Consider the following 12,321-nt stretch of genomic DNA (forward strand, 5'->3'; position numbering starts at 1 on the left):
TAACATGTTAAAGGTGTTTAATAAAAATGTATTACGTATATGTATATGTGTTATTATTAAACATATTATTTTATGCAAGTTTCAAATAAACTCAAACCATAACCATAACATAAAGATTCCTTTCTTTCTTGAAGACAAAATTATAAGTTGGTGTTTTACCTGATTCTGATGACTTGCACCGAATGGAATCAGACAGGATTCACAGTAGTGCTGATAACTCCCACATTTTTGAATGTACATTGTGGAGGTAAAAAAAAGTCCTTGCTGTCCAATACCACATAAAAGTGGTTGGTTTTTGGCATCTTTTTTGTCCAGCTTCCATACACCTTACAAGAAATACATTGACAGCAAACTCTGTAGCTTGCTAGCTTGTGTGCGCTAGCTTTCTGAAACTCTTATCTTGTTAGCGCAGGCAGGATGGAGCAGCACTTTTATTGTAAAGACAGGAGCTGTGCGGTTGGTCTTTAGGCTTTTTACGGCATGTAGGGCGCGAGAGTCTGTTGAAATAAAGTGTTTCTTGCCTTCCTGTCAGTCGTTTTTTTCTTAATACTGAGCTCGCAGCACCCAGCGTCATCTCACACGATCCTCAGGTGTGGCGAATGTCAATCAAGTGACGTCATAGTGAAGATTGATGATCGCTAATTTTAGGACAATTTTTTTAATGCCTTGCTGTCGATCTGAGACACACCCTCCGCGATCGACCAGTAGCTCGCAATCGACGTAACGGGCAACCCTGGTCCAGACAGACAGCTAGTCCACCCAGTAGGACTAAGACTGGACCTGGCTTCCCCATCTTGCCGTGAGAGCATTGGCACAGACGCTGAGAAGGGGGCGGGAGGGAGGTTAAATAGATCAACTTACTTTCCAGGATCGGGTATCTGACTGCAGACAGTCCTTAGGGCCTGGAAGCTGTTCCGGATGGCATGGATGTTGGCCATTCCCATAAACATCACCTCACAGTTGGGGTAGTACTCTGAACACAAATTGCAATGGTCTCATACACTTTTGATATGTATAGGTTTACATAGAATTGCCATTTCTGTGTAATGACTGGAATAAAAATGAAAGACATAATGCATTTTGTTCCTCAAAGAAAGCTTTCCTCGAATAAACAGCCAAATGCTATATAATCAATTTAGTGTCACATTTCACTTCTTTGTTGAATTCCTTGGTAGTTGACACAGTGGTGTGCTTCTATATTGTCTTGCTATTAAGTTAGCAGTGAGATCAAGGCCTACCATTCCAAAACATATCAGGTCAAGTTGAACAGAACTATACTAAGTTTTGAAATATCGGGTGAAACATTATACAAATACAGTGGGCTCTTAGAATTTGGCCTACAATTGCAATGAAAATATGGTCCAAGGGTCAAATTGGAATCCAAAAAGAAAAAAGGCTGAGATGGGACAAAGCAGCTAAACTAATATGCAGTTTTTATTTTTTGGTGCGTGTGTGCACCCTTTTTAAAAGGGCCTTACCTATTTTGACAACAGTACTAAGAAAGGAAGTATTGCGGTGTGTGATACGCAAAGGTAAGAAAGTTATTCTATTGTTTTAAAATGTTACTATTAACAATAACCATTTATAGTACACACGTTGTGCGTAGGGTGCCGCAATCCATAGGGCCCCTGTTTTGCGTGAAGAAGCGCACAGCATAAATGCTTGTTTTGCAAGGCAGAAGGTACTTTGTTCAAATCCCGGAGAGAGGTCAGGTAGTAAGGTCAATAAATGTATGTTTTAATGATGGCAAACATTTTAACAAAAAAAAAAAAAATGTTTTAGTGCAAAACTTAATAAATTAAGTTTGATTAAAAAGTATAAAAATTGCTTCACATAAATAAAAAAATGTTTTAAATTTTACAAATGATGCTTAAAGTAGGGGTGCTATTAATCTTAGGATTTTTATATGCTTTTAGAATCTTTTAAAGCCCTCCTCACAGCTGTCACACACATTTATAAACATTTCTTAAGCTTTTAAATCACTTCATACATTAAAACCTACGTAATTTTAACATGAAACGTAAACAGTACTTAAATTTCACAGTACTCCTTGGTACTTTAAAATCAGTGATGCACTAAAACCGTAGTTAGTGAACTCTGAAGTGGCGTAGGAACACTTTCTATTTTTGCACTGTCATGAAAATAACTACACTAAAATCTTACTTACGGTGGTACCTCAACTTAAGAGTGGCCCAACTTAAGTGTTTCGAGATAAGAGCTGTCTCGACTAATTATTTTGCATTAAATTGCAGGCAGAAATTTAAGTTGCAAGCATCCACGCCATTAGTTGGTATAGCGAATGTCACAGTGATCCCCATTAGATCCAACCCAAACATCTGGTCTTACTCGCTAGCATTAGCTTTTAGCTAGAGATGAACATCACTTTGTTTTTCCAGCCACGGGAAGGAAGAAAGTGAGTGAGGGACAGTGCTGAGAAGAAGTGGATGATATTAATTGAATTAAATAAATAAAATCATCAAAAACATGATAGTATTAACCAGACTTGGGGAAGCAGTTTCTAGTCTGCATCATACTAAAGCAGCATGAGTCGATAATATTTAAATGGTGTACATGTATCCATGAAAATATAGAAAAGCTGCAAAAAGGAAACACCATAGAAGTAGAAGTAAGAACTCTCTTAAAAACTACTGCAGTTGCTTGTCGTACATACAAAAATATTGAAAAAATTGTCTTTAAAAGGCTTGTAACATGTTAAAATTGTGCCTCTTTTGGGGGGAAGCACAAACTAAATTGGGTTCAATTCATTTTAAAGGGCGATGTTGACTTGAGATACAAGTGTTTTCAGTTAAGAGCTCCGTCACACAACCAATTAAGCTAGTAAGTTTAGCTACGATTGTATTCGCTTTTTAAGGCAATTGTCTTATCATTTTTATAGGCAAAATGCATTTGAAATTCAAACATATTCAGGGCCAAGACTAGTAGCCTCATGTAATGGACGGCGTTGGACTTCGGGCTGAATATGGTATATAAAACCACCAAAAAGTCAGTAAGTAATCTGATAAATTTTTACAACTAACCTTCACATTCGCAGCCTCCGCCCTTTGCACGATTGGCCACTGCAGCAGTATAAGAGCGAGCATCCAAAATGAGCAGCTTCTGTGGCACAGTGTTGTCGTCACAGCCCGAGTTTCCCGTCAATGAGGAATCTGGCAACACAGGAGGCAGGACAGAGACATGGCTTGCATTATTACAACTGGATTTTATTTTTTAGACGTGACTAACGGTCAGAGTACGTAAGAAAACACAGGAACGATATAATAAATTCTAGGAAGTCACAAGAATAGGGTCATATTAAAAAAAACGTATTTCTCACATGGAACAGTACAAAAAGTGCTTGTACTCTTTCATAGGTCTACATCCATGCACAACCTGCTTGTCGAGCTAAAAGAAGCACCTTATGTTAGAATAGTGCAAGTTGTTGTGCAGTGTGTTGGAAAAATTATGAAAATAAAAAAAGAAAGGAGCGCCTACTGGTTCTTTTAATACCTGGGATTTATATAGCGCTTTTCTAAGTACCCAAAGTCGCTTTACATGTTAAAATTTTGATCCCTTGTAGCTAACCAACTTAACAGCAATAACGTGGACCTTATTTACTTGCTTTTAGCAATAAACATTACCACAAAATAATGGACCTAATTCATATTGGATACAAGGTACCAACGTTCCCTCTAAGGTGCGCATCTGCGCAATTGCGCACTGCTCACACGTCCTCTGCGCACAGCAAATTAATGCCGCACAGAAAATCAAAAATCCCATCTGAACTTTAAACAAAATAAACACATTACAATTTATTCTGTATGATTTTACAATGCAACTCTCTGAGTGACAAGTGACAACAAGAGTGGCCCCAATGAATAAAACAATCTTTGTCAATACAGTTCAATTATCGTCTGTCGAGACACTTTACGGACAGGAATTCCATCAATCACTTTATTGAGCAAAACGGTTTGTAACCACACCAAAAACATGAGTAAAAAAAACTCCTATCTATAAAAACTGGTAATTTTCTGCCATACAAACCAGGCTTGAACCAACTTTGCCATCCGTCATATCAACAGAAGCCGCTCGCTCTGTCTCACCTGCACCAACACATGCACTCATGGCACTTAGCCAGTGCTGCGTTTATGGCCACACAAAAAGTAGGACAACCCTAACGCCACACAATGTGTAAATGCCAGGTTGTAACACTCTGACTCCTCAATCAGATGTGTGCTTATTTTACTGCCATTTATTAAGAATGTTATTCTAAGGATATTATTCATGAAATATTGTCACTAGATTTCATAAATGCTAATAAAAAGATGTATTTTACAGACAGAAAGTTACAAGAACTAAATGTAATCTCTGAAAGGGGTAACATTTCTTTTAAAGGCAGGACCCGCAGCCAGACATACAATACTACCACATAGGTCATGAAAAACATGTTTTTTTGTTATTGTCGTTGTAAGAGGGCAAAATCACTTAAATCAGAAAATTATTTTAATAAAATATTTAAATTGTTTTGTCAGGTTTGGGACAGGTGTGACGCTGGTCTGGCGACAGTGTGTACGTGTCTGATTTTGCTCACATGTGCTCCACTGAATGCTCAGGGAGTTTGTGCGTTTGCTCACACAGATGAAAAATTAGAGGGAACATTGCAAGGTACTGTAAAATGTTGTGAATGTGTAGAATCAAACATTAAATGGGAACATTTTAGAAAAACAGTCAGCATAAAAAAATCTGTAAGGACAGGACAAGAAGAAAATCCTTCACCGAAGAATTCAAAACAACCTCTTAGTACAAAAAAACCCCAAATGCAAATAAAATAAAATGAAAACAATACTGTTGTACGTCCAAATTAAATTGCCCCAACTTAAAAGGAAACTGCACTTTTTTGGGGAATTTTGCCTATCGTTCACAATCATTATGAAAGACCTGACGGATGGATTTTTTATTTTTCATGCATTCTAAATATTAAATAAACTTAAATAAAAGTCTGCTTACAGCAGAGCGAATGGGAGCTCCACTATTCCTCCCACAAATTCTGACAAATAACCATTCAAAAAGTGCCAGCAATACTCAATTTACATTTCGTGACTTGAATATTAACCAAGTATTAGTGATACAGTTATTATACGTAAGCGCTAACGCAGTCAAATGGTTTATAGAGGCAACGTGATAAACGTGCCTATGTTTACATGATCGAGTGGTCTGCGGTTTCCTCGCTTCCCGGCTCCCTGTAAGTTTATTGTAGATCCTAAATTAAGTTGATGGCTGAGAATATAATCCGACAAGTTGGGACACTTTGACCGCCATTTTGGACCAGCAACAGGTGAGAATGACACGAAAGGCGCTTGTTTTTTTTTTAATATTTAGAATGCATTAAAAAAAAGTCTATCGGTCGTCATGTCTTTTATAATGATTGTGAATAGGTAAAAAAAAAAAAAAAAGTGCAATTACCCTTTAAGAAGCTTTTGAGATAAGAGCTGTCTCTAGGTTAATTGTTATGCTTTAAGTTGCCAGCTAAATTTGAGTTACAAGATACCTGCCAATAGTTGGTATAGCAAACATTATGCGAGAATGGATAAATGTATGGCTCCACAGTCAGGGTCTCTGCAGGTTTCAACAAGTCAAATTAAAGACTTTTTAAGACTTAAGACCATAATGAATATAATTTAAGACCATTTCACATCCATATGGACAAAAAAGTACAAAGACAAAGGAAAATCAGAGGGCCAGAATGAATTGCAAGTATATGAATTAATTCACTCTTTCACATGAAAACAAATTGTTAAACTAACTGAATACTCCAGAAGCCTCTCTATTGTAAACTAAAACATTTTTTTTGCAAACATCATAACAGCCATTTTTCAGATTTGCCATAGAAGTGTTTTCTTGCAAAAGGTGCAGTGTGCTTCATATCAAGTGTTTTCATGTAACAACAACCAAAACATCAGCGTTTGTAGAGACAGCACAACTATATATTGTCTTTGAAAGAGACTGTTAGCATCTCTGCTAAAGTTAAATGGTCAACTTTTGCGTTGTTTTTACTGCTGTCAGAATTGAGCAAACAGATAAAAACGTCTACAGTACTACTACTACTACTTTATCTGCACAAAGTTGTGAAAAACAAGAGTGCAGACAGAGCGATTGTCTAAAAAGAAAGAAGGAAATTATGGCTCGCAAGTACAGAACAGAATTTGGATGTGAATAATGTGTTCAGCTCATCTGGTATGCATGAATACATTTGTACCTGTTTGTGTGACTTTTTTGAAAACATATTGCTAATAAACAAGGAGTAGTTTTTCATTAAGCATGACAAGATGACATTCGCAAATGTTCCTTGCTTTGCTCACCCAACCATAAACTGAGTGTAAAGACTAAACACACAAACTTTATAGCTTTTAATGTCAGTTGCTGCAATGACTTGGAGAAAAAATTAGGTATGAAAAGGTGATGTGAAATTATTTGAATAAATAATAGAAATATAAGAGAATAGTTTTACTGCTGTGAGCACACTACTACCACAGAGGAATTAGTGTGTGCTAACTTTGTCTAATAGTATGATTTCACTAGTAAACATCTCTTATTGATCTCCTTCGGCAATTGGGGCTACTTTACCTACATAACACTCCTTTTGGTGGTTAAGTTGATCCTTGTATAGTGGTGCACATGTTTGTGGCATCTCAGCATCTTTTGACACAGACTTTTTCCAGATTTTGGACTTTTACATTATCATTCCATTCACTTTCACCGCAATGTTTACAAACAGTACCCTCCTTGATGACTCCACATTAGGGTCCTAAACACTTTACACATTTCCCTCCACCAGCTTCAACGCTGCAATACATTGGTCGTTCTAGAGCCACAAATCGTTAAACTTGCACTTACCAATCTTATGCAAGTGATTTGGCTTTGCTGTGGGCTTTTGTTAAGTTTTGTCCGCTGCTACGCTAAGCAGACCACAGCGCTGTGCGCGCACAGAAAACTCTTTAAGACTTTTTTAAGACCATCTTGAAAATAATTTAAGACCATTTCACATCAATACGGACAAAAAATACAACGACAAAGTAAAATCAGAAGTCCAGAATGAATTTTAAGTACCGTATTTTCGGAGTATAAGTCGCTCCGGAGTATAAGTCGCACCGGCCGAAAATGCATAATAAAGAAGGAAAAAACCATAAGTCGCACTGGAGTAAAGTCAAATTTTTTGGGGAAATGTATTTGATAAAACCCAACACCAAGAATAGACATTTGAAAGGCAATTTAAAATAAATAAAGAATAGTGAACAACAGGCTGAATAAGTGTACGTTATATGACGCATAAATAACCAACTGAGAACGTGCCTGGTATGTTAACGTAACATATGGTAAGAGTCATTCAAATAACTATAACATATAGAACATGCTATATGTTTACCAAACAATCTATCACTCCTAATCACTAAATCCGATGAAATCTTATAAGTCTAGTCTCTTACGTGAATGAGCTAGATATTATTTGATATTTTACGGTAATGTGTTAATTTCACACATAAGTCGCTCCTGAGTATAAGTCGCACAACCCGGCCAAACTAATAAAAAAACTGCGACTTAAAGTCCAAAAAATATGGTACATGAATTCATTCACTGCTGTTTAATATTGGAAAACAAAATGGTTAAACTACATACACCAGGAGCTTCTGTAGTGTAAACTAATTGAAAAAAATATCAGCAAACATCGTAACAGCCAATTTTCAGATTTGCCATAGAAGTGTTTTCTTGCAAAAGGTGCAGTGTGCTTCATATCAACTGTTTTCATGTAACATCAACATCAGCAATGGTAGAGGAAAGCAAAATAATATATTGTCTGTGGGACAGTTAGCATCTCTGCTAAAGCTAAATGGTTAACTTTGGTAATGTTTTTTCAGCTGTCAGAATTCAGCAAACCGATAAAAACATCCAAAGTACTACTGTATCTGCACAAAGTTGTTAAAAACAGTGTGTGCAGACAGAGTGATTGTCTAAAAAGAAGGAAGGAGATTATGGCTTGCAAGCCTCAAACAGAATTTGGATGTGAATAATGTGGATAACATTCAAATGTGCTAAACTCATTTTGTATCTGGTGTGTATGGATACATTTTTATCAGTTTTTTGTGACTTTTTTTAAACAGGCAACCACTTTTAATGTCGGTTGCTGTATAAACTTGGAGAAAAGATTAGGCATGAGAAGCTGAACTGAAATTATTGGAACAAATAATATAAATAATATAAGATAATTAGTTTTTTTTGTATAGTTTTACTGCTGAGTACACTATTACCACAGAGAAAATAGCGTGTGCTTACTGTATGTTACAGTGCCACCTAACCCAAAAAACACTCCATTGGGGGGGTTATGTTTATCTTAGTAAAGTTGTGCAAGTGTTTGTGGCGTTTCAGCATCTTTTGACACGTACTTATCCTGGATTTTTGACTTTTACATTATCATTCCATTCACTTTCACCGCCATGTTTACAAACGCTTCCCTCCTCGATGGCTGCATATCTGGGTACTAAACACTTTATACCAGGGGTCCCCAAACTACAGCCCAAGTAAAAAAAAAATATATATATATATATATATATATATTTATTTTCATTATTATTTTTTATAATCAGTCTTTTGTAATCCATTTTCTACCGCTTGTTACTCTTGGTGTCTCCTAACCGCTCAGGCAAATCATATTGTCTAAAAATGCATTTTCCCATCTATAACGTGACATCACGCTCGCGCCGCAGCAAGTACGCGCTCTTTGAATCAGTTAGTGCGTGAGGAATATATATAATACATATATATATATATACACACTATATTACCAAAAGTAATTGGCCACCTGCCTTGACTCACATATGAACTTGAAGTGCCTTCCCATTCCTAACCCATAGGGTTCAATATGATGTCGGTCCACCTTTTGCAGCTATTACAGCTTCAACTCTTCTGGGAAGGCTGTCCACAAGGTTGCGGAGTGTGTTTATAGGAATTGTCCACCATTCTTCTAAAAGCGCATTGGTGAGGTCACACACTGATGTCGGTCGAGAAGGCATGGCTCTCAGTCTCCGTTCCTATTCATCCCAAAGGTGTTCTATCGGGTTCAGGTCAGGACTCTGTGCAGGCAAGTCAAGTTCATCCACACCAGTCTCTGTCAACCATGTCTTTATGGCCGTTGCTTTGTGCACTGGTGCACGGAAGAGGCTCGCTCTAAACTGTTCCCACAAGGTTGGGAGCATTGAATTGTCCAAAATGTTTTGGTATCCTGACACACACACACACACACACACACACACACACACACACACACACACACACACACACACACACACACACACACACACACACACACACACACACACACACACACACACACACACACACACACACACACACACACACACACACACACACACACACACACACACACACACACACACACACACTTTTTCGGTTCTGTACGTACCTCGGTTTAGAGGTCACGGTTCGGTTCATTTTCGGTACAGTACGAAAACAACAAAATATAAATGTTTTGGTTATTTATTTACCAAATTTGTAAACAATGGCTTTATCCTCTTAACATTGGGAACACTATAATTATTCTGTCCACGTTAATCAACATTAAACTGCCTCAAATTGTTGCTTGGATTAAATAAAATGACAAAACTTTTCTTCTACATATAAAAAGTGCAACATTAAACAGTTTCAAGTCAACTCATCATGCTTAATTTATTACAGCATTTTTTTATTATGTAAATGTTATATTTTTATCAACATGTGATAGCAGGGACCCTGCCATTCAAAACTAGGCTGTTACATTACTAATGATTACACACACACACACCACACAATGAGCTAACACACACACCACACAATGAGCTAACACACACACACACACCGCACAATAAGCTAAATAACACACACACACACACACACACACACACACACACACACACACACACACACACACACACACACACACACACACACACACACACACACACACACACACACACACACACACACACACACACACACACACACACATTTTTTCGGTTCTGTACGTACCTCGGTTTAGAGGTCACGGTTCGGTTCATTTTCGGTACAGTACGAAAACAACAAAATATAAATGTTTTGGTTATTTATTTACCAAATTTGTAAACAATGGCTTTATCCTCTTAACATTGGGAACACTATAATTATTCTGTCCACGTTAATCAACATTAAACTGCCTCAAATTGTTGCTTGGATTAAATAAAATGACAAAACTTTTCTTCTACATATAAAAAGTGCAACATTAAACAGTTTCAAGTCAACTCATCATGCTTAATTTATTACAGCATTTTTTTATTATGTAAATGTTATATTTTTATCAACATGTGATAGCAGGGACCCTGCCATTCAAAACTAGGCTGCTACATTACTAATGATTACACACACACACACCACACAATGAGCTAACACACACACACACACACACCGCACAATAAGCTAAATAACACACACACACACACACACACACACACACACACACACACACACACACACACACACACACACACACACACACACACACACACACACACACACACAAACACAAACACAAACACACACACACACACACACATACACCGCACAATGAGCTAACACACACACACACACCGCAAAATGAGCTAATGTTACGCTAAAAGCTAATTAGCCTTCACCTCAAGCCAGGACTCCGAGCGAGCTGAGCTGCAGTTTGTTTTGTTTCTAGAACGTCAACGGGCTCCTAGTGATGTTACTAGTAGTTGACTGGGAGGTGTTTATTTTAATTTGGGGAGAGTCCGCTGCCTGATGCTCACCTGCTTAACACCTACCTGCTAACCAAACCGCAGAAGCACTGACTACATGCGCTCTGAATACGCACTGCTGATTGGCTGTTACCACTCTGAATACACACTGCTGATTGGCTGTTACCGCTAAGGTTGTAACTAATTAGATGGTTGCGTGGGTGGGACAATGCTGGGTGCTGTGTAGGTGACAGAGGCAGAAAGCAGAGCAGTTTGTTAAGACTTTAGCTTAACTTCATATGTTCGTGTGGAAACTCGTTCGGTACGCCTCCGAACCGAACCGGAACCCCCGTACCGAAACGATTCAATACAAATACACATACCGTTACACCCCTAATATACATACATACACACACATACACAAACCGGGCCCCGGCCAAAAAATTTTAACCCAATAAGTTTGGCCAAGCCACGTGTTACATCAACGTGGCTTCATAGTAAAAGAGTGAGGGTACTAGACTGGCCTGCCTGTAGTCCAGACCTGTCTCCCATTGAAAATGTGTGGCGCATTATGAAGCCTAAAATACCACAACGGAGACCCCCGGACTGTTGAACAACTTAAGCTGTACATCAAGCAAGAATGGGAAATAATTCCACCTGAGAACCTTAAAAAATGTGTCTCCTCAGTTCCCAAACGTTTACTGAGTGTTGTAAAAAGGAAAGGCCATGTAACACAGTGGTGAACATGCCCTTTCCCAACTACTTTGGCACGTGTTGCAACCATGAAATTCTAAGTTAATTATTATTTGCAAAAAAAAAAAAAAAAAGTTTATGAGTTGTCTTTGTAGTACATTCAATTGAATATAAATAAAACTAAGATAGTAATGTTTGGAAATCGCAACATAACGTCTGAACAGAAAATAAGTATTGATGGTACCCAAATTGGAATCGTAAATGAGAATACATTTTTGGGAGTAATAATTGATAGTAAACTATCATGGAAACCTCATGTCAGACACATTAAAACAAAAATCTCCAAAAGCCTCTCAATTATAAACAAAGCAAAACTATACCTCAATGAAAATGCACTCCGTACTCTATACTGCACCTTGGTACTTCCATACCTTACATACTGTGTTGAAGTATGGGGGAATACTTACCACAACACAATTCATCCTCTGATCATATTACAGAAAAGAGCAGTGCGGATCATTCACAACGTTGGTTATTTAGAACATACTCATAATCTGTTTATGCAATCAAAGTTGCTCAAATTTGATGACCTTGTTAAATATATTACATTAATAATCTTATATAAAGCATTTAACAAATTATTGCCGCCTAATCTACAACTTTTTTTTATAAGACGAGTGCAGGCTCATAACTTGAGAGGCTTTGGATATTTCTCATTGCCGAGAGCTCAAACCACTCGTACACGTTTTTGTGTGTCTGTATGCGGGGTAAAACTATGGAACAAACTGAACTTACAACACAAGCAATGCCAAACTATTACCGTAATTTCCGGACTATAAGCCGCACCTGA

The 12,321-nt window shown here is 37.6% G+C and overlaps 1 protein-coding gene across 7 annotated transcripts in view; it reads right to left on the minus strand.

Annotated features, from left to right (window-relative positions):
* The window catches only part of mtmr4 (myotubularin related protein 4), a 100,735-nt gene that overhangs the window by 16,498 nt on the left and 71,916 nt on the right, over nt 1-12,321 (minus strand). For all 7 annotated transcript variants that reach the window (XM_062048251.1, XM_062048256.1, XM_062048252.1 and 4 more), the window contains 2 exons: nt 3,039-3,167; nt 862-973 (listed from right to left, as the gene is read on the minus strand). In XM_062048251.1, the coding sequence (XP_061904235.1) occupies nt 862-973; nt 3,039-3,167 (241 nt within the window). The remainder of the gene's footprint in view (nt 1-861; nt 974-3,038; nt 3,168-12,321) is intronic.

Source organism: Entelurus aequoreus, linkage group LG05, assembly GCF_033978785.1.
Source record: "Entelurus aequoreus isolate RoL-2023_Sb linkage group LG05, RoL_Eaeq_v1.1, whole genome shotgun sequence".
Classification (NCBI taxonomy): Eukaryota; Metazoa; Chordata; class Actinopteri; order Syngnathiformes; family Syngnathidae; genus Entelurus; species Entelurus aequoreus.